Genomic DNA, 27,183 nt, shown 5'->3' with positions numbered 1-27,183 from the left:
TAAGCATGAATTGCATTTTATTTCTGCTTCAACAATAAATACACCTGAGTTATTTTCTAAGTCTTACCTCCTGATAAATGTCCTTAAAATTGAAATCTCACATAATCTTTAGTTGTGATGTAGTTCCACTTGGAAATTACATGTTTAGCTTTAAAACCACGGTTTTAAAGCTCAAACCTTATAGCACTGGTGCTCAGGCACCTCACAATTAGTTTCATTAGTCACAGAACAGGGCCTACTGGTTACAGAGGCCCCAATTTTCATGTTGATGAAGGAATAGAGGCTTTTCATCCACCCAGAAGTTAAGATTTGATGGCTTTGCCTTCTAAGGCATCAAACATGCCTTCTAAGGCCTTCTCCACACACTGGAGAAACTCGTGGGCATTGCGGCCTTGGTAGGCAGAGACGTTGCAGCCTATCCAGTTGTCATGAACAGCATACGCAATGCCAAAACCATCAGGGACCACGGGGGCAAAGCCGCCAATGTTCACTGCTGGGCTGCTCAACGTGCTCGTGGACAGGATGTTGTGGTTTATCTGCCTATATGCAGGGTCCAGGTATAGCTCGGGCAGGTCAATCCCTTTGGCTGCTCCCAGGTACCGCAGAGCAAACAAGTGTCGATCAAAGCCCTGGCCTGTCAGAGACAAAATGGAAAACCAGAGTCTAAGAATCTCAGAACTGAAAGGGACCTCACTTGGTAAAACCTCCGACCCATGGTAGGAGCACCTTCACAGCATCCTTGAGAGTGGAAGAAGGGTTTGTTTATCTCTGCATGCACACCTCCGGCTTGCTAACCTCTGGCTCAGTTCATTCTAGAATATTCCTTTTTAAAAAGCTGTGAACAGCTGAGCTAAAAATCAGCCTAAAATGAACATGATTTTTAAAATTTTGAAATTGAATCAGTTTAGTCAAACAGTCAAGAAAAGTACGTGGAGAACACACTATGGACTCAAAAACTAAGGTAAAAGCCAAAGTCCAAATCAAGTGTAAAAGACAAGACTGAGTCAGTGGAACAAAATGGAAGGGGTATTTGACCAGGGTTCTAATCTCTGCTTTCCTGATAATTTGCTGTGTGACCCTGAGCCAGTGGTCTCAGTTTCATACTTATAAAATTGGAGAAGGATGAGACTACAATGTCTTGGAGGTCCCTTTCAGTTCCAGGACTTTGGCTGCATGAAGGAACTGGACTGTGTGATCCTCCAGGTCCTTTCTAGGTCTCGAATTTTACTATGAAGAGGCAAAGAAAGATGACACTTAGGTTGGGAAGAGCTTCTGAGATGGCCTATTTACAGGCAACCAATACACTTCAACTGAAGTGAAGTAAGAGGGGCCGTGGGCTTAGAAATCCTACGTTGTCAAAAGTGAGTCTGATGACCAATAAATAATAGGAAGAGAGTATGTAACATGGCTGAAAGTGACCTTAAATGAGGACGATGTTGGATGCATTTCCCCATCCCTGCTTAAGAGGAGAGAATATTCTGAACTCTAATGGCTAGTCTGGCTGTTTGGACTGCTAAGGTTGAAAAAAATAATAATCAGTTGGCAGGTGGATTAAACCTAGTGAAGAGGTGGAAATCAGATGTGGGGGAGGATAGAGCTGAGGCTTACCCCAGTGCTGAGGGCAACAAGACCTAAGGGCATGCTCCCCAAACCCTGTCTCACCCATCGCTGCTTCTTTGGTCAGCTGGTTGTGGTACGTGGAGCACTTGGCTATCATCTGCTGAAGCTCTCCAGCACTGTGCTTGGAGGGCTCCCTGACAAAGGCCTCAGAGCACCTCTTTGTGAAGATGGAGGCCGGGCGGATGGTCTCGGTGCGGCCGTGCTTGAATGCTGCAGTGCTACAGGACTCATAGGTGGCCACTGTCTGCCCGTACTGTTGCAGGAGGGCCATCTGGAAGGCCAGCTGAGCCACCGAGTCAGGGCTCAGCTTCTGCTTCTTCAGGAATTCTTTGCCTCCTCTCTGAAACTGGATGTAGTCAATGGTGAGGGTTTTCATGGTGGCATCAAATTTTTCCTTAGCAGCGCTAATGCCAGTCTTTAAAGCATCGTTCAGCTTGAAGTTGAGTTTTCGTACGGCGACAGAAGAGTCAGTGTTAGCTGGTTGGCTCCGTGGAGTGATGGCAGGGGCCTGAGTGCTGTCTTTAAACACTTCATTAAAAAACCTGAGCACTGCAACACCATCGCCCCAAGCATGCTCAAAGTGGATAGCAGCAGTGCCATCCTTGGCTATAATGAGGTTAAAGGATTTATCAAACCAGCGGTTTGTGCCGTCACCGTGCAGCATGTTGTGGGACAAGTGGACAAGGTCCTTAATGGGGAAGTCATCTAGGCAGAGACAGAATACAGCAGAGTCCACTTTCCTCAGGGTCTCCTCGTTGCCACCACTCACCAGCTTCTGTCTGAGCTCTGCCCAGATGTCCCGGTTCTCACTGGTCAGATATGACAGTGGAAACTCGGGGGCCAGGCTACTGTCTGAGAGAATGTACTTCAGATGAGCCTGGATTTCTGAGGCACTCACAATGTTCCCATCTTGATCCAGGACATCAAAGACATAGAAGTGTCCTTTTCTTAGGACCAGGAGGTGTCTGGCCTTGTCATCAGTGAAGAGTTCATCTCGACTGGGTTTGGGTAAACGAGTGGAATTGAAAAGCCGAAAATACTGGGACATATCCAGGGGATATGCATTGACCAAGTAGGCGCCATACCAGGACAGAGAGGAAGGCACAAAGCGTATGAGTCTCTTGAAGGTATCAGTGTCACTTTTGGCAGGGTTCAAGTGGAACACTTCTGGTTCCAAAAGGTCAGCCTGAAGTGTCTTCAGAAACCGGACGGCAGAGACAGTCATGTTGGTTGCCCGGGTGAGCTGGTCGTTGTACTCGGACTTTGGGTCAGGGTTGAATGACATAAATGGATTAAAGTTCAGGACAATTGGGTCTCGAGCAGTTAAGTACATATCAAACCAGGGACCTAAAAAATAAAAATTAAAAAAGAACGATAAAGAGTTAATGCAGTTCCTAAAGATAAAATTTGAGAAAGAAAAAAAAAAATCAAGCATATTCAGAAGAAGTGACATTAACCTCCAGAGGATGGAATTTTCTGATTATTTTTTTCCTCTGCAATAATTCATAAATGGTAAATGGGATCATATAATATGTGGTCTTTTGCATCTGACTTCTATCACTTACAATAATGTTTTGACGGTTCATCCATGCTATAGCATATATCAGTCTTCATTTCTTTTTATTGCTAAATAATGTTCCAATAATGTACCACATTTTGTTTATCCATTCATTTGTAGATGGACATTTGGGTTGTTTCCACTTACTGGTTATTTTGAATAATGCTGGTATGTACAAATTTTCATGTGGACATATGTTCTCAGTTCTCTTGGGGGATATAGCTAGGAGTGGAATTGCTAGGTCATACGGTAAGTCTATGTTTAACCCCCCTTTTTTTGACTGAAATTGTTTGATTTTTTATTAATTTTTTCTTTTTTTATTGAAGTACACTTGATTTACAATGTTGTGTTAGTTTCAGGTGTACAGCAAGGTGATTCAGTTATACATATACATATACCTAGCCTTTTTCAGATTCTTTTCTATTATAGATTATTACAAGATACTGAATATAGTTCCCTGTGCTATACAGTAAGTCCTTGTTGTTTATCTATTTTAGATATATTAGTGTGTCTCTGTTAATTCCAAACTCCTAATTTATCCCTCCCCCACGCCAACCTTTCCCCCTTTGGCAACCATAAGTTTGTTTTCTATGTCTGTGAGTCTGTTTCAAACATGTTTTGGAAATAAGTTCATCTGTATCATATTTTAGATTCCACACATAAGTGATATATGATGGCTGTCTTTGTCTCACTTACTTCAGTTTATATGATAATCTCTAGGCCCATCCATGTTGCTGCAAATGGCATTATTTCATTTTTTAATGGCTGAGTAATATTCCATCGTATATATATACCACATCTTCTTTATCCATTCATCTGTCTATGGACATTTAGGTTGCTTCCACGTCTTGGCTACTGTAAATAGTGCAGCTATGAACATTGGGGAGCATGTCTCTTTTCGAATTAGAGTTTTCTCCAGATATATGCCCAGGAGTGGGATTGCTGGATCATATGGTAACTCTATTTTTAGTTTTTTAAGGAACCTCCATACTGTTCTCCATATTGCACCTATTTACATTCCCACCAACAGTCCCTTTTCTCCACACTATCTCCAGCATTTATTTGTAGACTTTTTGATGATGACTATTTTGACTGGTGTGAGGTAATACCTCATTGTAGTTTTGATTTGTATTTTTCTAATAATTAGCAATGTTGAGCATCTTTTCATGTGTCTGTTGGCCACCTGTATATCTTCTTTGGAGAAATGTCTATTTAGGTCTTCTGCCCCCTTTTTTTTTTTTAAGATATACAATTTATTTATTTATTTATAAATTTATTTTTGGCTGCATTGGGTCTTCGCTGCTGCGCGCGGGCTTCCTCTAGTTGCATTGAGCAGGGCTACTCTTTGTTGCGGTGCGCGGGCTTCTCGTTGCGGTGGCTTCTCTTGTTGCAGAGCATGGGCTCTAAGCACGTGGGCTTCAGTAGTTGTGGCACACGGGCCCGGCTGCTCCACAGCATGTAGGATCTTCCCAGACCAGGGATCGAACCCGTGTCCCCTGCATTGGCAGGCAGACTCTTAACCACTGTGCCACCAGGGAAGTCCCATTCTGACCATTTTTTGATTGGGTTGTTTGTTTTTTGATACTGAACTGTATGAGCTCTTTGTAAATTTTGGAGACTAATCCCTTGTTGGTCACATCATTTGCAAAAATTTTCTCCCATTCTGCAGGTTATCTTCTCATTCTGTTTATGGTTTCCTTTGCTGTGCAAAAGCTTTTAAGTTTAATTAGGTCCCAATCATTTATTTTTGCTTTTATTTCCATTACTCTAGGAGACAGATCTAAAAAAATATTGCTGTGGTTTATGTCAAAGAATGTTCTTCCTATGCTTTCCTCTAGGAATTTTATAGTATCTGGTCTTACATTTAGGTCTTTAATCCATTTTGAGCTTATTTTTGTATATGGTGTTAGAATGTTCTAATTTCATTCTTTTACATGTAGCTGTCCAGTTTTCCCAGCACCACTTATTGAAGAGGCTGTCTTTTCTCCATTGTATATTCTTGTCTACTCTGTTGTAGATTAATTGACTGTAGGTGTGTAGATTTATTTCTGGGCTCTCTATTCTGTTCCACTGATCCATATGTCTGTTTTTGTGCCAATACCATGCTGTTTACATTACTGTACCTTTGTAGTATTGCCTGAAGTCTGGGAAGATTATGCCTCTAGCTGTGCTCTTTTTCCTCAGGATTACTTTGGCAATTCTGGGTCTTTTGTGGTTCCATGTAAATTTTAGGATTATTTGTTCTAGTTCTGTGAAAAATGTCATGGGTAATCTGATACAGATCATGTTAAATCTGTAGATTGCTTTGGGTAGTATGGCCATTTTAACTATATTAATTCTTCTAATCCAAGAGCATGGTATTTCTTTTCATTTCTTTGAATCACCTTCAATTTCCTTTATCAATGTTTTTACAGTTCTCAGCATATAAGTCTTTCATCTCTTCGGTCAGGTTTATTCCTAGGTATTTCACTTTTTTTGGACACAATTTTAAAAGGGATTTTTTTTTACTTTGTCTTCCTGATATTTCATTGTTAGTGTAAAGAAATGCAACTGATTTCTCTATGTTAATCTTGTATCCTTCTACCTTACTGAATTCGTTTATCAGTTCTAATAGTTTCTTCTGTCTGGAAGATCTGTCCATTGACGTCAGTGGGGTGTTAAAAGTCTCCTACTATTATTGTATTCCCATCAATTCTCCCTTTATGTCTGTTAGTATTTGTTTTATGTATTTAGGTGCTCCTATATTGACAGCATATAGGATAACGAATGTAATATCCTCTTCTTGTATTGATCCTTTTATCATTATACAGTGTCCTTCTTTATCTTTCTTTATGACCTTGTTTTAAAGTCTATTTTGTCTGATTTAAGTATTGCTATCCCTGCTTTCTTGTCATTTCCACTTGCATGAAATATTTTTTCCATCCACTTTCAATCCATATGTGTTCTTTGCCCTAAAGTGGGTCTACTGTAGGCAGCATATTGTAGGTTCTTGTCTTATTATTCAGTCTGCCACTCTACGTCTTTTGATCAGAGCCTTTTGTCCATTGACATTTAAAGTAATTATTGATAAGTATGTATTTATTGTCACTTTAAACCTTGTTTTTCAGTTGATTTTGTATATCTTCTTTGTTTCTTCTTTTTGTTTTTCCTTTTGTGGTTTGATGGTTTTCTTTTGTATTATGCTTGAGTACCTTTTTTCTTTTTGTTTTTTTTGTGAATCTTTTAAATATGATTTTGATTTGTGGTTACTCTGATTTTCAAGTATGTTAACCCATCACTAAATCTACTTGCTTTAGACTGGTAGTCATATAAGCTCAAACACATTCTAAAAGATCTACATTTTCTTACTCCCCTCCCCCACATTTTGTGATTTGATGTCTCATTTTACATCTTCATGTTTATTCTTTTGCTGAACACTGTAGTTATAATCACTTTCATACAATTAAAAAAAATTTTAAACCTATGTACTGACTTATTTCAGTGAGCTTTAATCCTTTTATATACTTACCTCTTCTACTGTTGTTTTCTCTTTCCTATAGATTCTTGCTTCTTTTCCATTTAGAGAAGACCTTTCAATATTTAGTTTAAGATAGGTTTAGTATTCCTGTATTCCTTTAGTTTTTGCTTGTCTGAGAAATTCTTTCTCTCTCCTTCTATTCTAAATGATAACCTTGCTGAGTAGAGTATCCTAGGTTGCAGGTTTTTCCCTTTCAGGACTTTGAATATATCTTGCCACTCCCTTCCGGCCTGCAAAATTTCTGTAGAGAAATCAGCTGATAGCCTTATGGGGGTTCCCTTGTAACTGCCTATTTGTTTTTCTCTTGCTACTTTTAGAATTCTCTCTTTAACTTTTGGCATTTTAATTATGATACATCTTAGAGTAGGTCTGTTTGGGTTCATCTTGTTTGGGACCCTCTGTGCTTCCTGTGCCTGGAAATCTGTTTCCTTCTTTAGGTCTGGGAAGTTTTCAGCCATAATTTTTTCAAGTACATTTTCGATCCCCTTTTCTCTTTCTTCTGCTTCTAGGATTCCTATTATGTGCAGATTGGCATGCTTTAGGTTATCCCATAGATCTTGTATGTTGCTTTCACTTTTTTTTATTTGTCTTTGTCTGCTGTTCTGATTTGAGTGATTTCCACTATTCTATCTTCCAGATCACTTATTCATTCTTCTGCATTATTTAGTTTGCTATTTATTGCCTTTGGCTTTGTTTTCATCTTGGCAATTGAATGGTGTAATTTTGATTGGCTCCTCTTTGTAGTTTCTAGTTCCTTGTTACAATGATCTGAATTTCTAACAATAGCTTTTCTTAATTCCTTCAGCATTTTTATTACTTCCTTTTAGAACTTGTGGTCTGGTAGACTGGAGAGGTCATCTGTTTCATTGTTCTTTCAGGGGATTTCTCTTATTCTTTTAATTGGGAGTAATTCCTCTGCTTTTTCATTTTTCTTATATTTCTCTGACTGTGAATTTAGGAGAAAGTTATCTACTGTGGTCTTGAAGGGCTGTTTTTATGTGGGAGTGTCCCTGTGTAGCCTGCTTGAATCCAAAATTTCTCGTGTGAGGGCTGTTTTGGGTATGCATGCTTGCCATCTCTTTCCTTAGGGTGGCCCTTGTACCCTTGATAGGGGGTGTGTTTGGTGTTGTGGTGACCAGAGCCCACACTGGATGTTGGGTGGGGCCTCCTCTTTGCTTTGTGGATGTCATAGCCCTGCAAAGGGGAAGGGTCTGCTCCCCCACTGTTGTAGTAGAAGTCCCCAGATCTGGTTCTAAGCTGTGGTGTGAAGTAGGCGGGACTGGAGCACTCCCTCTGGGAGAGGAGCTGCTGCATGTTTCTCCCCAGGAACTGTCTACCAGGACGTGCGATTCTGTGATGCTGCCTGCCACCTGGTGTGAGCACCCACAAAGACCACTATTGCCTGGCACTGCCCTCGAGGGACACCTTTGCTTGGGGGCTCTGGTAACCTGAGGTCCCTTAAGCGTGCAGGTGCACTCACAAAGTGGTTGCTCCATAAACCCACTGGAGTCGTGTTCCCTGAGCCCGTCTACAATTGACCCAGATGGCCTTCAGGCATGCATGGTTCTGGTCCCAAATCCACCATAGTGAGAACTCACTGGGGCCACCTCCCTGCACCCACAGTGGGACTGCTGGTAATCAGCTCAGACAGCCCCCAGGCAGGCACGTGCAGTCCTGAACCCAAAATCTGCCAGAGCAGCAACCTGCCAAAGCTGCAACCCAGCACCTGCAGTGGAATCGCCAGCGATAAGCTCAGATTTCAGGCCCGCCTTCATGTGTGCCACCCACAAAGTTCACAGCATCTGTGGTGATTGGAGTCACACCCTGCTGTGAGCATGCTGACAATGAGGCTGCTGTGGCAGGCCCACCCCCCTCCCCTTGTGTGTTGACAATGGGGCTCCTATGGCAGACCCATGCTCCATCCTGTGTGCACCCCCAGTTGCAGCCTGGGTCACACTCCAGGCTCTTTGGGATGTCTCCCCACAGCCAAACCATGTCCTCTCCCTGGGTCTGTCCTCTGAAACCTGAGTTTCACCACCCAGTCACTGCACACACCAGCAGGCATGCGTCTTGGGCTCAGAAATGTGGCAACATGGCCAGAACCATCTATGTTGGTGTATCTCTACCCCGCAGGGCAGCAAGCCAGCTCCCACACTCTCCTCTCCAGCCTCTGAAGCTCCCTATCTGTCCTGGTGGACCTCCCAGCCAGTGAAGGATGTTCTCAGGGTGAGGGAAGCTGTCCTCTTTCACCGCTCCCTCCCAGGAGCACAGGTCCTGTCCCACATCCTCTTCTCCCTTTTCCCTTCGTCCTACCCAGTTACATGAGGATCTTTCTTGCAGCTTTGGTTGTATGAGATCTTCTGCAAGCTTTCAGTAGATGTTCCGTGAGAACTGGAACATGTAGATATGTTTCTGATGTATTTGTGGGAGGAGGTCCTTCTACTCTGCCATCTTGGACTGAACTCTATGTTTAACCTTTTGAGGAACTGCCAGGGTGCCTTACAAAGTGGCTGAACCAGGGCTTCCCTGGTGGCACAGTGGTTAAGAATCCGCCTGCCAATGCAGGGGACACGGGTTCGAGCCCTGGGCCGGGAAGATCCCACATGCCGTGGAGCAACTAAGCCTGTGCGTCACAACTACTGAGCCTGTGCTCTAGAGCCCGCAAGCCACAACTACTGAAGCCCGCGTGCCTAGAGCCCGTGCTCCACAACAAGCGAAGCCACCGCAATGAGAAGCACGTGCACCACAATGAAGAGTAGCCCCCGCTCGCTGCAACTAGAAAAGGCCCGCACGCAGCAACAAAAACCCAACGCAGCCAAAAATAAATAAATAAATAAATTTTAAAAAAAAACAAAGTGGCTGAACCATTACCACCAGCAGTATACAAGGGTTCCAATTTCTCCACATCCTCAGCAGCATTTGTTATTGTTACTATAAGTTTTATCTGATTGGAGCCATTCTGGTGGGTAACCATCATTGTGGTTTTGATTTACATTTCCCTAATGTTTATTAATTGCTTTTTCTTCCTCATTCCGTTTCCTTTTTTGACACTTACAGAAATAAAAAACAATAATACCTCACTGGCATTCATGCTGAAATAGAATAGTTGTTAATTCCCACCCCATCAGCTTAGGTTTCTCATGCTTCATCTCCTTTCAGGGACAACATTCACACCTGACTGTCTCCCTAATATGGCAGAAAGTCTTCTGTGTACTGTGTACATTACTGCACTCCCTCTTTTAGAAAATGCTTGAAAAGCAATTAGAAATAACTATCAGTGCGAGTGAACCACTCCAACTAGCCCTCTGTATTCCTGTGGATGTTTTGCTTGTAAAAATTCCAGAGGCAGCATCTTATCAGAAAATGTGTTTTCAAGGGAAGTTCCTGGTGGGATTAGGAACTTCCTAATCAAATATAGCCTATCTTTGATTCAAAGAAATAGTTTTTACATATAAAGTATTGGGAAAGGATTAATGGACATGAATTTATCTATTATTCATTTGTTGGTCCCTTCATTCCTTGCGAATCAGTGCTGTGCCAGGCCCTGGCCCAGGGGATATAGAGAGGAATAGGGCATGGACTTTAATTCAGAAGGACTCTGATGAAGGAGACAAATAGAATTAAAACATAATGCAATGCATTAAAACGGGGGCAAGACGTATTTGACAAAAGAAGACATGAATTTATACCTCTGATCCATTCAGTAAAAGAATTTTAAAGAGACAGAAACCAATAAGGCAAAGAGAATGAGAGAAGAGAAAAGAGCAAACATTAGAAATTGGAAAGCTCTCTAGCCAATTCAAGGAAGCCACCCCTAACCTGGCAGCAGAGAAAGCCAAGAAACAGTATGATTTACACAGCAGAACCCCCAGAGGGCTCAGGAAGTAGCAGCCTAGATATATCTGGTTGAAGAGCTGTTCAATTAAACCCCCACCCCACACCCCAGATTCCCTCCCCACTCCAATAGGAGACTTAAGTTTTATTCACTGGAGAAAGTAAAATTGGGGGACATAAGTTACATATGAGAGCTCAAGCCTTCTTCCCTTATCCCACTCCTACGACAGCAGCAAACAGGAAAATACCTTTTGGCAGTTTACTGGAAAAGCCTTCCCTGGGAGTCTAACCCAAAGACACCACCATTAGGGACACCCCGAGGAAATGGCTTAGCTGATCACATTACAGTGAAGCTGTGACTGACAAGCACGCCCTCACCTACAGAGCTTCCCACAACTTTTAAATATCTCATTCAGATCTAAGACAACAGAGAAGGATTATGAAACATCTGAAGAAAGAAAAGAGGGTAAAACAAACCAGCAAAAAGCAAATTCGAGACAGACTAGGAAGGAAGATGAGAATTAAAAAAAAAAAATCCCAGGTAAATTATTAAGCACATAGAAAGCAAAACAAAAGAAAGTAGAATTATTAACTTCAGAGAAAACAAAGTTCATATGGGAAAGGAAAAACAATTCCAATGTGCTACACAATTCAGCTGACAATAGTGCTTACATGATTATAATAGTGTAAACACTAGGTACTGAGCAAACGAAAATTACAAATAACTATACTGTGACAATGAGGGGATGGAAATGTGGTGAGGATATGAGAGACTGCTAAATCCTAATCTTTTACAGTGAGACATCAATAGATAATGCCTAAAACTACAAAAGATGCATTAATATCAGTCAGTAATTTAGAGAATGGGGGAAAATGAGAAGTGAGAAATTAGGGCAAGGTCAGGAAATTTCTGTTTCTCCTAACAAGCCTGAGAAAACTATTTGATTCTTTAAACTATATGCATGTATAACCTTATTAAAAATATGAACTGAGTTAAAAGAAGTGCTGTGGAACAGAGGTGGAAGCAACCAACTCTGAATGGGAAGAAGGGCTGAAAGGTTTCATAGAAAAATCATCCTACCCGATCTTTTTTTTTTTCTTTTTCTTAATTGAGATGTAATTGACATATAACATTATATTAGTGCCAAGTGTACAACATAATGATTTGATATTTGTATATACTGCAAAATGCTCAGCACAGTAAGTCTAGCTGACATCCATCACCATACATACTTAGAAAATTTATTTTCTTATGAGAAGCTTTAAAATCTATACTCACAGCAACTTTCAAATATACAATACAGTATTATTAACTATAGTCACCAGGTTATATATTACCTCCCCAGGACTTACTTATTTTATAACTGGAAGTTTGTAACTTTTGATCCCCATCTCCCATTTTGCCTAGCCCCTGTCCTGAACCTCTCGTAACCACCCTAACTGGGTCTTAAAGGAAGAATTTGCCAGGTAAAAAATGGTGGGGCGAACAACATGGATAAAGGCACAGAAGAATGAAAGACTAACGGGTTGAGGGAAGGAGTTGTTCAGTTTTGCTGAAGCATGGGTGTGTCAGGGAGGATGGTAAGAGATGAGGCTGGATCGGGCAGTTGGGCCAGACCGTGAAGGACCTAGAATGATACACACAGGACATAGGACTAAATCCTGCATCTTTTACAGACAGAACCAATGATTAGGTTCTGTCTTGATCCCACCTACAGGTCAGGCAAGCTACTGCTCTTGAGCATGGACTCCAGGCAGCACCTCAGTGGAGGATGAACTCACTCAACCTTAATGTTCACCTCAGGAAGAGAGGATGAGCTAACACTTCAGTGCTGGTCTCACCAAAAATATCTGTGAGATTAAAACAGGAGAGAAGATGACTTGCTTTCTATTACAGAGGGCTCTGGAAATATCAAGCCCACAGCCCTGCCTACCCACCTGAAATGTAGCTCGTATGTTTATTCTGCTTGTCCTGAGCGACCAGCTGCTTGTGCAGTTCTTTTCCAATCCCATTTTCAAAACTCTTACACAATTGTTCCGTTTTCCTGAAATGTTCAAAAAAAGATAGAGTCAAACCATGGCAGGGAATAGATGATTTTTATTTATTTATTATTATTATTTTTTAACATCTTTATTGGAGTATAATTACTTTACAATGGTGTGTTAGTTTCTGCTTTTATAACATAATGAATCAGCTATACATATACATATATCCCCATATCTCCTCCCTCTTGCGTCTCCCTCCCACCCTCCCTATCCTACCCCTCTAGGTGGTCACAGAGCACTGAGCTGATCTCCCTGTGCCATACGGCTGGGGAATAGACGATTTTTAGATTCATGGCCAAGAACTCATCACAGAACTTTGGGTCCCCAATAGCATATCCCTAGAACCAGGGACTGAGATCAGAAAGTACCTCTGGTCAGAAGAACAGGAATCAATCTAAACAGATAAATCTAGGATATCTTAAAATGATTGATTAGGAAGATGAATCCACATCTCATAAAATAATGTGTAATCTAGGAGGCATGGAGAAAATGATATAAGCTTTGGAGCCAAGAAGAGCTAAGTTTGAATTCTAGCTCTGTTACTTTCAAACTGTATAACCGTGGACAAGTTACTTGATCTCTCTCAGTCTCAGTTTCTCTATATGTAAAATAGAGATAATATACCACCTTACATGATTTTTTAAATATTTATAAGAGCTAAGGATTTAGGATAGTTTGAAACATAATACGTAGTAACAGGTAGCTATTACATCATTACCATGTCAATAGAAGCTTCAAGTGACTAATGTGGAATATTTAAAAGCAGAGGACTACATTATGAATGGTTCATCTTTTTTTCCCAGCACTTCCCAGCACGGAGTCCATTGAAGGACTCCGTGATTCTAATGAGAGGGCCAGTTATTTGCACGACAAATTCCCATTGTGGAAAAAGAGTACTATACCAGGATACAAGAGCTTGATGGAATCCGCTTTTTAACAATATCCAATATTATTTTCCAATTCCATACTGAATTAGTTTCCTAGGACTGCCATAACAAAGTACCACAGACTGGATGGCTTAAGACAACAGAAACTTATTCTCTCACAGTTCTGGAGGCTAGAAGTACAGAATCAAGGTGCTGACAAGACCATATTCTCTCTGAAGACTCCAGTGGAGAATCCGTTCCAGGACTTCCTCTTAGCTTCTGGTGTTACCAGGTATCCTTGGCATTCCTTGGCTTGTTAATCCACTCTAATCTGCCTCTGTCCTCACATGGCTGTCTCTGTGTCTCTCCTCTTCTTATAAGTATACCAATCATATTGGTTTAAGGACTCAGCTCTCTCCAGTATGACCTCATCTTAATTAATTACATCTGCAACTACCCTATTTCCAAATAAGGTCACATAATGAGGTTCTCAAAAGGGAATGAATTTGGAGGGCACACTATCCAACCCAGTACATATGCTCACCAAGCAAACTTCTGGTCTGCCCCATGCTCTCCTTAATAAACCTCCCTACCAAGAGCACATGCCCCCTGTAAATGACTGGTACCAGCTAGCCAACCAGGTAACACCCACCAAGATAGCACAAATTTGGCATTCTGGCTTATAAACCATTGCCTGTTGAGTCTAGTTAAAGAGACTCTCACCTCAGGGCCTGGTCAGCCCTTCATGAGTGAAAATCTATTTCCTGAACTTGCAAACGTAAAGACCAGGTCCTAGGTGCCTGGTGACCCAATCAAATCACAGACACTCCCTGAAACTTGGTTCACCGGCACCTGCCAGCCTCCCCTGAGCCACCCATCCATGGCCATTCAGGGTTCTCAGCTTTTACCTGAACTGGCCATCATCCAAGAGAGGCTTCTGTGCACTGAGGTATCTCCTAATGGTGTCTTCAAGTTTGGGAATAGGCAGCCTGGGAAGAAAGTAAGGTCAAGTGTAAGGGTGACAATCTGTGGAAGAGGTTAACTAGCTTCCCAACCCAAACTAACCAATAATTACTGGATAATTAACTTCTTTCCAAAAAAAACAAACAACAAAAGGAAGCCACTTACAAATGAGAATAGATGAATTTAAGTATAATTGGTAGCTCTTTTTTTTTAAGTAAAATAATAACTTTTTAATGTATTAATGATGAATTTCATAAGCTGAATTAGTAAACATACTAACAGATTCAAAATGGGGAAGCAGAGTCTGCCCCAAAATTCCTGTTTCCTGTCACAGTTATAATACCTGTGTTAACCCTGTACTGGCACTGATTTTATTTCTACCCTTAGTTTGAACGACTGTCTTTTTCTCTCCCAAGATGAAAAAAAACTTCTATTTTTAAATTTTCTAGTGTATTTTATGACAGAGAATCATACAAAAGGGAAACACAGGTCTGTCCAATGGGCCAGCCAACCATGGGATCGACCATCAAGCCATGCCCAGCTCACCAGGAGTCCTGTGAGGAAGAACCAAATCTTCCTCCGTGCTTACTTACTCATCATTCTCTACCGGTGGATTCCCAATGACAGCTATGGCGATGAAGTTACAGGTCCACAGTGAAATGAAAACACCAGGGGTATGTCGTGAGGCATACTTTTTTTTTTTCATGTTAATAATTTTATTGAAAGATATATCCCCTAGTACCAAAACTTAATCCAAGTTTGTTAGGTTACCTTTGCCAACTCAAAATTAACACTGATACATTCAAAATATCTAAATATAGCAGCCATTTAGGAAAACTGAAAAGTTATCCATAAAACACAGTTTAAGACCTTACTAATAAGATACACTGTAGTTCTTCAGTTTATTTTTCAATGCATGTTTATCCAAAATACTATGTCAAAAAATAAATCTGAATTTACAGCCATCATGGACTTAGGCTGCACTGAGTAACCATTCACAACACTGTAACACTGTAGGTCCTCTTACATGGACTTATGCAGAAAATCCCTAACACTAGCTCAGCTATCTCATAAGTACAAAGTTACCTACTTACCTTTCTCAAGACTTTGTTTTGATACAGTAGGGACATTAAGGAAAATTTACCTTCGTTTTAAACAATTCTAAATTAGAGGCAATGGCAGTTTTATAAAAGCAGTCCTTATTCAAAAGATTCTGGAGTGTTAACTCTAGCTTGAACTTACTTTAGTGGGGTAAAGTAAGTTTTCAGAGTGATGATTTATTTTGGAGTTATTAGCACAACAGAATTTTCTCAATGGAACTAAATTAAGGCAGTATAGATTCTACAAAAAAATTATTATCATGGATACAAAGTCACCTGTTTTCTATAAAAATTATCAAAGATCACTTAATGAATATGCTAAACTTACCAAGTCTATATTTTTGCCTTCTATAAAATACCCTCATTGTAAATGTCAAATAAAAACATAGTCCATATCACTGGATTATCTGATACTTGCAGAAGATGGCCATAGTTGTGAAGTTACTGGTTCACAAGGAAATAAAACAAACATGGACAATACAGTGAGCTTTTCACAAAGCTAAATTTGCTTACATGAAAAGTCTATTCTTAATTCTGAGATTGTCCCACCCCCCCCCCTTTTTGGGTGAGAGTCACTAAAGGTCTTTTTTTTTAAGAAATAATGTTGATAACAGTATTTTCCCCTATAATTTTACTGATCTGTGAAATCTAAAAGTATAAGAACTACTGACGGTGAAAAGACAAGGACATTTAGAATCGGACCTAGGCTTAAGTCCCAGCTCTGTCACTTAATCTCTCTGATATGGTTATAGGTGGCAAATTACTTCATGTCCCTCAGACTCCATTTCCGGCCTCACAGGAAGTTGGAGAGAAGAACTGCCTCACAGAGAGATCTGAAATCCTGTCAAGTTCCAGCCCCACCCAGCACAAGTCTATCACCAGCACAGCTGGTATATGGAGAGGTTAGGTTCACAGCCTGTGGACTCTCACAGATAACTCAGAGTTTGCATCCAGGATTCTGTCACTTACTATCTAGGTGATCTTGGGCAAACTTCTTACCTCTCCAGCCCTTCTTCCTCCATGTGTTAAATATTAGCTCACTGGGCCATTATGAGGATTAAATGAAATAAATATATAAAGAACTTAACAAGGTACCTGACATATAGTAGGCACTAAACATACAGCACATATGGAATGTGTATTTGTAGAACCCAGATACCTATTAATATCTATAGACAGCTCCTTCCATCTCCTTTTCATTTCCCTCCTAGCTTCCTGCTTCCCTCCTCTTTTGACACCTCCCACCTTAGGCACAAACCCTGTCCCCAGCCATTCCCTTCGACCCACTCAGCAACATCCAGTTTAATAACATAGCTATTATTCTTCACAAGCCACCTCCACTCTATCTTGCAGAACCCCCATTCTGTTCTGAATAAACTACCCTATATTCTATAACTTCTTCTCTAGAACTTCTTCTACCTCCTCACCTTTCTCAAAATCTGACTGTTCTGTAAATACCACTTGCCTTCAGATTTCTCCTCAAAGAAAGCCACTCCCCAACTTCTAGGAAGGACCAACACCCTCCTAACCTCCACAACCCGCCATCAACATCAAACACGTTTCTTTCCCCTCAAATCTAATCGTACCACCTTCTCCCCATCCTCATCTGTTATCCACTCCAAGGAATGCTGGGTTAGTAAACCAGCTCTCTGGTGGGCAGGGGGTGAAGCCCTGATTTGTAGCATTTACCAATTTCTGTAAATCTCCCACCATGGCCAAGTTCAAGCTACCAACATGATGTCACCGAATGTGGAGCTGGGAAGAAATGCACAGAGTTGGCTCGCATGATTATGGTGATGTATAGAGAGGGGAGCTCACCACTCATTAGGATTCTTCCTCTGAATCTCCTTTTCTCACCTCCACTGGCACATGGGCTGGCATAGAATAGGTACTCAATGTGTGTTAAATGAATTAGTTGATTACCTTCCTTTTCCCCCCTATGCACCCCAGGACACTATATTCTTCTCTATCATTTTTAGTGGCATTTATGTATTTATGTCTCTCTTCCCCATCAGACTGCAGACCATGAGATCCTTTAAGGATGCAGAAGATGGAGTTAGAGATTCTCTTCTCCCATCCTGTTGGTTTTGACATCTTCTTCTGATTCTCTTTTCCTCCATTATGTCCTCTTGCCCTAAAAGTGCCAGTTTTCTCAAGACTGGCTCCTCTGCCCTCTTCTGACTGGATACTCCATCGGTGATCCCCCCTGCTCTGACAGAATCAACTCTGACACTTACACAGGCTCTTCCAAGCAGGCAACAAGGAAGAAAACTGAAGGTATGCAAGGGAGCATAATCCTGTCAACTGTGGATTCGTTCTTTGTTTAGCGACAGTGTGCTATGCTGGAAAAGCCTAAGCTTTGAGGCCAAACAAACCCGGGTCCCAGTTTTAAACAAGTCACTTTTCAGAAAGTAGACTGGTGGTTACCAACGGTGTTGGGGGATGGGGAATGACTGCAATGACGGGGAGAGGCGATGAATTAGATGGTGGTGATAGCTGCATAACGCTGTGGTCCTAGAACCCTACCCCATGGAACTGTACACTTTAAAAGTAGGAATGTTACCAGTGCACAGGCACTAGACCCAGGACCCCCAGGGCCCTGCCGCCAGAGACCACAGGACCCAGATGCACCCACCAGTGAGCAGGCAAGCCCTCAAATCCCTGACCTGCCCACCAGTAAGCCTGCTCTAGCCTCAGGACCGGCCTACCCACTAGCTGGTGGACACCAGCCCCAGGGCAACAACAGCCCCTCAGCTGGAGGACCCAGCTCAGACTCCAGCAGGCCAGCAGCACCTTCCCTGGGACTGGTTGGGCCCTGGTCTCACCCACCAGCAGGCCAATACAAACTTTGGGATACCCTTGACCCCGCAGCCAGCTGTGTCAGGAGCCAGCCCCATCCACCAGCAGTCCAGCACCAGATCTGGAACCTCTGGGCCCCCTGGGCCCTGCAGCCAGACCCCAGGAATTGACTCTGCCCACCAGTGAGCCAGCACTAGCCCTGGGACCCCCGGAGCTCTGCAGCCAATCACCTTGTGACCCGGGCAGCCAACCGGCAGCCAGCAGCCTCTGCATACGGCAGGGCCTGGCAACCAACCAGACCAGGGGACAACCAAGCCTATCAGACTGCCCATGGTAGTCAGCCTACCACAGGAGAAGGACCTACGCAGTCCACATTAGGGGCACCCCTAGAGCATGTAGCTCTGGTGACAAAAGAGGAGTGCAATACTGGGACGCATAGGACATCTCTTACAAAAGGCCACTTCTCCAAGATTAGGAAACATGACCAACCTACCAGATACACAGAGATAAAAACAGCAAGTTAGGCAAAATGAAGTGACAAAGGAACATGTTCCAAATGAAGGAACAAACTAAAACCCCAGAAGAAGAATTAAGTGAAGTGGAGACAGGCAGTCTACCTGATAAAGAGTTCAGGGTAATGACTGTAAAGACGATCATAGAACTCAGGAGAAGAACGGATGCAGAGAGCAAGAAGTTAGACGTTTTTAACAAAGACTTAGAAAATATAAAGAACAATCAAACAGAGGTGAAGAATACACTAACTGAAATGAAAAATACACTAGAAGGAATCAACGGGAGACTAAATGATACAGAGGAACAGATCACATGAGCTAGAAGACAGGGTAGTGGAAATCACTCATGCTGAACAAAAAAAAGAAAACAGAATGACAAGAAATGAGGATGGTTTAAGGGACCTCTGGGACAACATCAACTGTGCTAATATTCACATTATAGGGATTCCAGAAGGAGAAGAGAGAGAGAAAGGGGCAGAGAACATATTTGAAAACACAATAGCTGAAAACATCCCTAACATGTGAAAGAAAACAGACATCCAAGTCCAGGAAGCACAAAGGGTCCCATACAGGATGAACCCAAAGAGGAACACATCAAGGCACATTGTAATTAAATGGTAAAAATTAAGCATAAAGAGAAAATATTAAAAGCAGCAAGGGAAAAGCAATAAGTTACTTACAAGGGAACTCCCATGAGGTTATCAGCTGACTTTTCAGCAGACTCTGCAGGCCAGAAAGGAGTGGCATGATATATTTAAAGTGATAAAAAAGAAAAACCTACAACCGAGAATACTCTACCCAGCAAGGCTCTCATTCAGATTTGATGGAGAGATCAAAAGTTTTTCAAACAAGCAAAACCTAAAAGAGTTCAGCACCACCAAACCAGCTTTGCAAGAAATGTTAAAGGGACTTCTCTAAGCAAAAAAGAAAAGGTCATGACTAGAAACATGAAGATTAGAAAAGGAAAAAGCTCACCAGTAAAGGCAAATGTACAAAAAAGTTAGATCAATCACATACAAAGCTAGTAGGAAGGTTAAAAGAAAAAACTGGTAAAATCATCTATAGCCACAATAAGCAGTTAAGGGATACAAAACAATTAGATCTAAAATATGATGTCAAAAACCGTCATCATGATATGGAAGGACAGTACAAATGCAGGGTTGTTAAAATGCATTTGAAATTAAGAAACCAGCAACTAAAAACAATCATGTATATACACAGATGGCTATATTTAAATCTCACGGTAACCACAAACCAAAAATCTATAATTGATAACACGCAGAAAAAAGAGAAAGGAACCCAAAGGTAAGACTAAAGATTGTCACCAAATCACAAGAGAAGAGAACAAAGGACTAATAAAGGAACAAAAGAGAACTACAAAAACAGTCTCAAAACAATGAACAAAATGGTAATAAGAATATACATATCGGGACTTCCCTAGTGGCTCAGTGGTTAAGAATCCGCCTGCCAATGCAGGGGACACGGGTTTGAGCCCTGGTCCGGGAAGATCCCACATGCCATGGAGCAACTAAGCCCGTGCGCCACAACTACTGAGCCTGCATGCCACAACTACTGAAGCCCGTGCACCTAGAGGCCGTGCTCCACAACAAGAGAAGCCACTGCAATGAGAAGCCCGCGAACCGCAATGAAGAGTAGCCCTCACTTGACACAACTAGAGAAAGCCCATGCACAGCAATGAAGGCCCAACACAGCCAAAAATAAATAAATCAATAAATTTATATTTAAAAAAAGAATATACATATCAATAATTACTTTCAGTGTAAATGGACTAAATGCTCCATTCAAAGACACAGAGTAGCTGAATGGATACAAAAACAAGACCCATATATAAGCTGCCTACAAGAGATTCATTTCAGATCTAAAGACACACACTGATTTGAGGGGATGGAAAAAGATATCCTATACTAATGGAAATCAAAAGAAAGCCGGGGTAGCAATACTTATATTAGACAAAATAGACTTTAAGACAAAGATGGTTACAAGAGACAAAGGACACTACATAATGATCAAAGGATCAATCCAAGAAGAAGGTATAATAATTTTAAATATATATGCACCCAACATAGGAGCACCTAAATACATAAAGCAAATATTAACAGACGTAAATGGAGAAATTGACAGTAACACAGTAATAGTAGGGGAGTTTAACACCCCACTTACATCCATGTACAGATCATCAAGACAAAAAATCAATAAGGAAACACTGGCCTTAAATTACACGTTAGACCAGAGAACCTAATAGATACATAAAAAACATTCTATCCCAAACAGTAGAATACACTGTTCCAAGTGCACATGGAACATTCTTCAGGACAGGTCACAAAACAAGCTAGGCCATAAAACAAGCCTCAGAAAATTTAAGAAAACTGAAATCATATCAAGCATCTTTTCCAGCCACAATGCTGTGAGACTAGAAATCAACTACAAGAAATAAACTGCAAAAAACACAAACATGTGGAGCCTAAACAATACACTACTAAACAACGAATGGATCACTGAAGAAATCAAAAAGGAAACAAAAAATACCTGGAGACAAAAGGAAAAAAACCCACAATGACTCAAACTTCATGGGATGCAGCAAAAGCAGTTCTAAGAGGGAAGTTTATAATGCTATAAGCTTACCTAAGGAAACAAGAAAAATCTCAAATAACCAATGTAAACTTACACCTAAAGGAACTAGTGAAAGAACAAAACACTAAGTTAGTAAAAGGAAAGAAATCATAAGGAACAGAGCAGAAGTAAATGAAATAGACTAAAAAAAAATAGAAAAGATCAATGAAAATAAGAGCTGGTTCTTTGAAAAGATAAACAAAATTGATAAACTTTAAGCCAGACTCATCAAATAAAAAAGATAGAGGGCCCAAACTAATAAAATCAGAAATGAAAAAGGAAAAGTTACAACTGATGCCACAGAAATACAAAGGACCATAAGAGATTACTATGAACAACTATATTCCAATAAAATGGACAACCCAGAAGGAATGGACAAATTCCTAGGAATGTACAATCTCCCAAGACTGAACCAGGAAGAAATAGAAAATATGAATAGACCAATTAACAGTAATGAAATTTAATCAGTAATTTAAAAACTCCCAACAAACAAAAGTCCTGGACCAGGTGGCTTCACAGGTGAATTCTACCAAACACGTAGAGAACAGTTAACACCCATCCATCTCAAACTATTCCAAAAAAAACTGCAGAGGATGTAATGCTTCCAAACTTATTATAAGAGGCCAGCAACATCGTGATACAAAAAACAAAGATACCACACCAAAAAGAAAATTACAGGCCAATATCACCAATGAACATAGATGCAAAGATCCTCAATAAAATATTAGCAAACCAAATCCAACAATACAATAAAAAGATCATGCAGCCTGATCAAGTGGCATTTATCACAGGGACGCAAGGATGGTTCAATATCCACAAATCAATGGCTCATCACAATAGCCAATTGAAGAATAAAAGCCTTACGATCACCTCAATAAATGCAGAAAAAGCTTTTGACAAAATACAACGTCTATTTATGACAATACTCTCCACAAAGTAAGTACAGAGGGAACACACATCAGCATAATAAAGGTCACATATGATAACTCCAGAGCTAACACATACTCAATGATGAAAAGCTGATAGCATTTCCTCTAAGATTAGGGACCAGACAAGGAATTCCACTCTTGCCCCTTTAATCAACATGCTGTTGGAAGCTGTAGCCACAACAATCAGACAAGAAAAAGAAATAAAAGGAATCCAAATTGAAAAGGAAGAAGCAAAACTGTCAGAGTTTGCAGATGACATGATACTATGTCATAGAAAATCCTAAAGACACTATTAAAAAACTACTAGAGCTCATCAATGAATTCAGTAAAGTTGCAGAACACAAAGTTGATATACAGAAATCTGTTGCATTCTACATGCTAACAATGAACTATCAGGAGGAGAAACTAAGGAAACAAGCCCATTCACAAACACATCAAAATGAATACCTAGTAATAAATCTAACTAAAGAGGTAAAAGACCTATAAGACACTGAAGAAAGAAATCGAAGATGACACAAACAGATGGAAAGATATACCTTGTTAATGGACTGGAAGAATTAATATCATTAAAATGACCATACTACCCAAAGCAATCTACAGATTCAATGCAATCCCTATCAAAATACCAATGTCATTTTTCACAGAACTAGAACAAATAATTTTAAAATTTGTATGGAAACACAAAAGACCCCCAAATAGCCAAAACAATCTTGAGAAAGAAGAAGAGAGCTGGAGATATCACATTCTCTGACTTCAGACCATACTACAAAGCTAGCATAATCAAAACACTATGGTACTGGCACAAAAACATAGATAAATGGAACATAAGAGAGAGCCCAGAAATAAAACCACACACTTATGGTCAATTAATCTATGACAAAGGAGGCAAGAATATGCAATAGAGAAAAAACAGTCTCTTCCTTAACTGGTGCAGAGAAAATGGAACAGCTATGTGTAAAAGAGTGAAATTAGAATATTTTATCAAACCATACACAAAAATAAACTCAAAATGGATTAAAGGGCTTCCCTGGTGGCGCAGTGGTTGAGAGTCTGCCTGCCGAAGCAGGGGACACGGGCTCGTGCCCCAGTCCGGGAAGATCCCACATGCCGCGGAGCAGCTGGGACCATGAGCCATGGCCATTGAGCCTGCGCGTCTGGAGCCTGTGCTCTGCAATGGGAGAGGCCACACAGTGAGAGGCCCACATACTGCAAAAAAATAAATAAATAAATAAATAAAAAATTTTTTAAATGGATTAAAGAGCTAAATGTAAGACTGGAAACCACAAAACTCCTAAAAGAAAACATTGTCAGAACACTCTTTGACATGAATCACAGTAATATTTTTTTTGATCCGTTTCCTAAAGGCAAAGGAAACAAAAGCAAAAACAAAACAAAACAAAAACAAATGGGAACTAATCAAATTTAAAAGATTTTGCACAGCAAAGGAAACCATCCAAAAAAAAAAAAAGACAACCTACGGAATAGGAGAAAATATTTGCAAATGATATGACTAATAAGAGGCTAATGTCCAAAATATATAAACAGCTCATACAATTCAACATCAAAAAAACAACCTGACTTAAAAAAATGGGCAGAGGGACTTCCCTGGAAGTTCAGTAGTTAAGACTCTGTGCTTTGGGACTTCCCTGGTGGTGCAGTGGTTAAGAATCCACCTGCCAATTCAGGGGACACGGGTTAGAGCCCTGGTCCAGGAAGATCCCACAAGCTGCAGAGCAACTAAGCCCATGCAACACAACTACTGAGCCTGAGCTCTAGAGCCCGCGAGCCACAACTACTGAGGCCACGTGCCACAACTACTGAAGCTCGTATGCCTAGAACCTGTGCTCCGCAACAAGAGAAGCCACTGTAATGAGAAGCCCGCGCACCACAACGAAGAGTAGCCCCCCACTCGCCACAACTAGAGAAAGCCCGCGTGCAGCAACGAAGACCCAACACAGCCAAAAATAAATTAATTAATTTTTAAAAAAATCAAATCTGACTCCTATCTCATGACTGTAACCACCATGAGATGCTGCTTGCCACTTATCCATTATATGATAACTGTTTACCTGTTAAATCTCCCCCACTATACAGTAAGCTCCTCAACATGACTGACTGGTCTCCAAATCCCTATTAATAAATGGTTATCAAATCAATAATGTGAATGTGTAGGTCAGGTTGTTCCACCCTTTCTCTACTTCAGACTTGCATTTTTATATTCTGAAATTAATTGCTCAGTGTGTATAAATAGAACCCTAAAAAAAAAACCTAACTGAACTGTACACCTAAAAATAGTTAAAATGGTAAATTTTATGTTTTGTATATTTGACTACACTGAAAAAGAGCAAAGAAAAAAACGTAACACCTAAAAACCAAGCAAATGATAGTGCAAAGGTTCTTAGAGGAAAGCAAGTCCAAAGCCACTTGATTAAAAGGCAGTGATATAATAGGAAAAGAAAGAGGCAAGGAGGAAGGGAGATCCATTTGGACCACTTAATACTAAGGGACTAGTCCTTCCCATGCCAACTAATAAGGACAGTTCCCTATTTTGGCATCTTATCTCACTCTAGCCTCACAACAGCCCTATGAATTGTGCTTTCTGTTCCTACCTTACAGGTAAGAACTAGGGCTCAAAGAGGTTGACTGAATTGCCTGAAGCTATACAGAAAGAGTATCAGATCCGGAATCTGAAACTTAAGTTCTACCAGACTTCAAAGCCAGGGCTTTTCACCAAGTGTGACATCAAAACGAGTGTGAAAGACAATTCATTTTACCTCTCCAGAATCTCAGATAAAAGGAATCTCATCTTATCTAACTTCCAACTTACAGGTGAGGTGGTGGAGGCCTGGGGAGGGAGTCATCATTTAAAGTTATACACGGGTGATGAGCGCTACTGTTTGTAGCTCCAAGATATCTGTGCTGTGGATTAGAGGAAATGATCTTGATATTCTTTGATATTCTTAATATTCTTCCCAGCTTTCCAATTCTAAAATGGAGAAAACCCCTCTGACCTTACACCTGGGTGGGGCCCGGGACTGTCTGAAAGTTAAAGGCCATCTGTTGCTGGGCTTGGCAAGTGAAGACAGGCTCTGTCATTCCTCACCTTTCCCCCACATACTGGCTCAGCTCATAGTCAAGAGGTCAAGGTTTTATCTCACAGGCACAGAGACTTTCTCTTCCCCATCCTCCTGCCAAATTTAAACAGTGGGATTGGGGCTAGATAACCTCATTTTAACTTGTTTTAGATGTTTGCACACTGTAATTTGACAAGAATCCCTCAGCTGATACTCCTGAGGGGATGGGGGTGGGCAGTCATGACAATGGGTTAAGGGGTTCCCAGCTGTAGAGAAAAATAGCAACCTAGTAGTTGGGGTTGATGCCTGTGACAATCTTTGTTCTGTTCATGGGGTAGGGTCTCCAGCCCCTGGACTGGGAGGGAGACCCCTAATGGCAGCTTGGGGGAGAAAGGAAGTAAAAAGGCTCTTTGAAACAAATTTGGAACTTGGCACCAGGAACTAACTGGTGAGTAGGTAGAGAAGTTAAAGTTTGGTTTTAGGGGGTGAAGGAATTTAGGGACATTTCTAATATTGGAGGAGACCTGGCAGCTTAGAGTAAGGCTGGGAGTTCAAAGACTGGGCAAACTGGAAGCTGAATTAAAGAAAATACTGGATGAGGGAAGGAGAAGGAAGATGTATGGGAGCTGTGTTTCACAGGGGAAGTAGATTCTGGGAGAAGTGTTTTAGAAGGGGGCGGGGGCGTAGCTATGGTGAGGAGGCACAGAATTTGGGTGGGCTCTGTATCTAATGTGAATAAGAAGATTTGGGGAGGGGTACTGAGGGTGCCGCCTAGAATTCTGTGAGGGTGGGCTGAAGTTGCAGGGAGTAATGTGGGTTAGGGAGGAGGGTGGGAGGAGTGTTGAGGAAGGTTTGGTAGGGGTGAAAGGTTTCCAGGTGAAAATTGGACTTAGAATGCTGAGGACTTGGAGGGTAAGATGAATACTTGAATCTGCTTGGGGGAGGATAGCGTGCTAAAATACAAGAGGACTGGAGGCATGGGGAGTGGGGCTGAGGGTTATGAGTAACAGGCGTGAAAAAGGTGGCGTGCTGGGAGAAATTGAGGGAGAGTACCTATTATGTATCAGGAATTGACCGATCCATATTCTGTGCAGGAATGCGGGGAGACAACCTAGTTGGAGGGCTAAGGGTAGTGTTAGCGATATGCAGGTTGGACGTTTTTCAGGGAGAAATGTGAGGGACAATTAGATATTTGATTGGAAGTCGGTTTTTTGTAGGAGTTCGAGAAGAGCTCAGGAGAGAAAATCTGAGACAACAATGGCTGGGGGGAGCGAGGGATTCTGGAAGAGAATTCGGGCATTCTGAAGTTCCAGTACCATGAGATCCTGAAAGTCACAGGATTTTCAGATTGGAGGATGCGGCAGCGTCCCAGGTAAAACTTTAGAGGTGGAAGAGGGTTCAGCAGAATAGGCGTGAGTGATTGGAGAGAGGCTGGGGCCGAACCCCAGCTCGCGTGGACGGCGGGGACCGGGAGGCCGGGCTCACCTGGGCAGACTGTCCTGGTAGTGCATAGTGGGCACGATGCTCAGCTGCAGGTACTGGCCCGGGTCGAAGCCTGTGCTTAGGAGCCGACTGAGGGCTCCCGGGCCAAAGGTAAGGCCCCGGGGCCAGGCGCGCAGCAGCAGGCCGGCCACCATCGTCCCGGAAGGCGGCAGCAGCGAGAACGCGGAGAATGCGGAGCTCTGGTTACAGAGACTAGGACGCCGCCCTCAGTGCCCCAGGACGCTGCGTCAG

At 41.5% G+C, this 27,183-nt stretch overlaps 1 protein-coding gene across 2 annotated transcripts; it reads right to left on the bottom strand.

Annotated features, from left to right (window-relative positions):
• CPT2 (carnitine palmitoyltransferase 2) lies at positions 1–27,183 on the bottom strand. 2 transcript variants are annotated; one of them, XM_065887501.1, is made up of 5 exons: positions 26,935–27,183; positions 14,350–14,430; positions 12,468–12,574; positions 1,663–2,967; positions 1–634 (listed from the first exon to the last, which is right to left on the bottom strand). In XM_065887501.1, the coding sequence occupies exons 1-5, from the start codon at positions 27,084–27,086 to the stop codon at positions 303–305; spliced, it is 1,977 nt and encodes a 658-aa protein (XP_065743573.1). In that variant the 5' UTR covers positions 27,087–27,183; the 3' UTR covers positions 1–302. The 2 variants fall into 2 exon arrangements, with proteins under 2 accessions (XP_065743573.1, XP_065743582.1); XM_065887510.1 differs by having other exon boundaries at positions 303–637; positions 1,735–2,967; positions 26,935–27,086.

The sequence above is a fragment of the Phocoena phocoena genome, chromosome 1 (assembly GCF_963924675.1).
Source record: "Phocoena phocoena chromosome 1, mPhoPho1.1, whole genome shotgun sequence".
In the NCBI taxonomy this organism is placed as follows: domain Eukaryota; kingdom Metazoa; phylum Chordata; class Mammalia; order Artiodactyla; family Phocoenidae; genus Phocoena; species Phocoena phocoena.
The sequence above is the reverse complement of the archived record's forward strand: the minus strand, read 5'-3'. Positions and strand labels throughout refer to the sequence as shown.

Coding starts and splice junctions, on each gene's coding strand:
- CPT2 (XM_065887501.1), bottom strand. CDS start 27,086: ATGGTGGCCGGCCTGCTGCTGCGCGCCTGGCCCCGGGGCCTTACCTTT. Junction 14,431..26,934: donor TACCAGGACAGTCTGCCCAG/GTGAGCCCGGCC, acceptor CTTTCTTCCCAG/GCTGCCTATTCCCAAACTTG. Junction 635..1,662: donor GACCAAAGAAGCAGCGATGG/GTGAGACAGGGT, acceptor TGTCTCTGACAG/GCCAGGGCTTTGATCGACAC.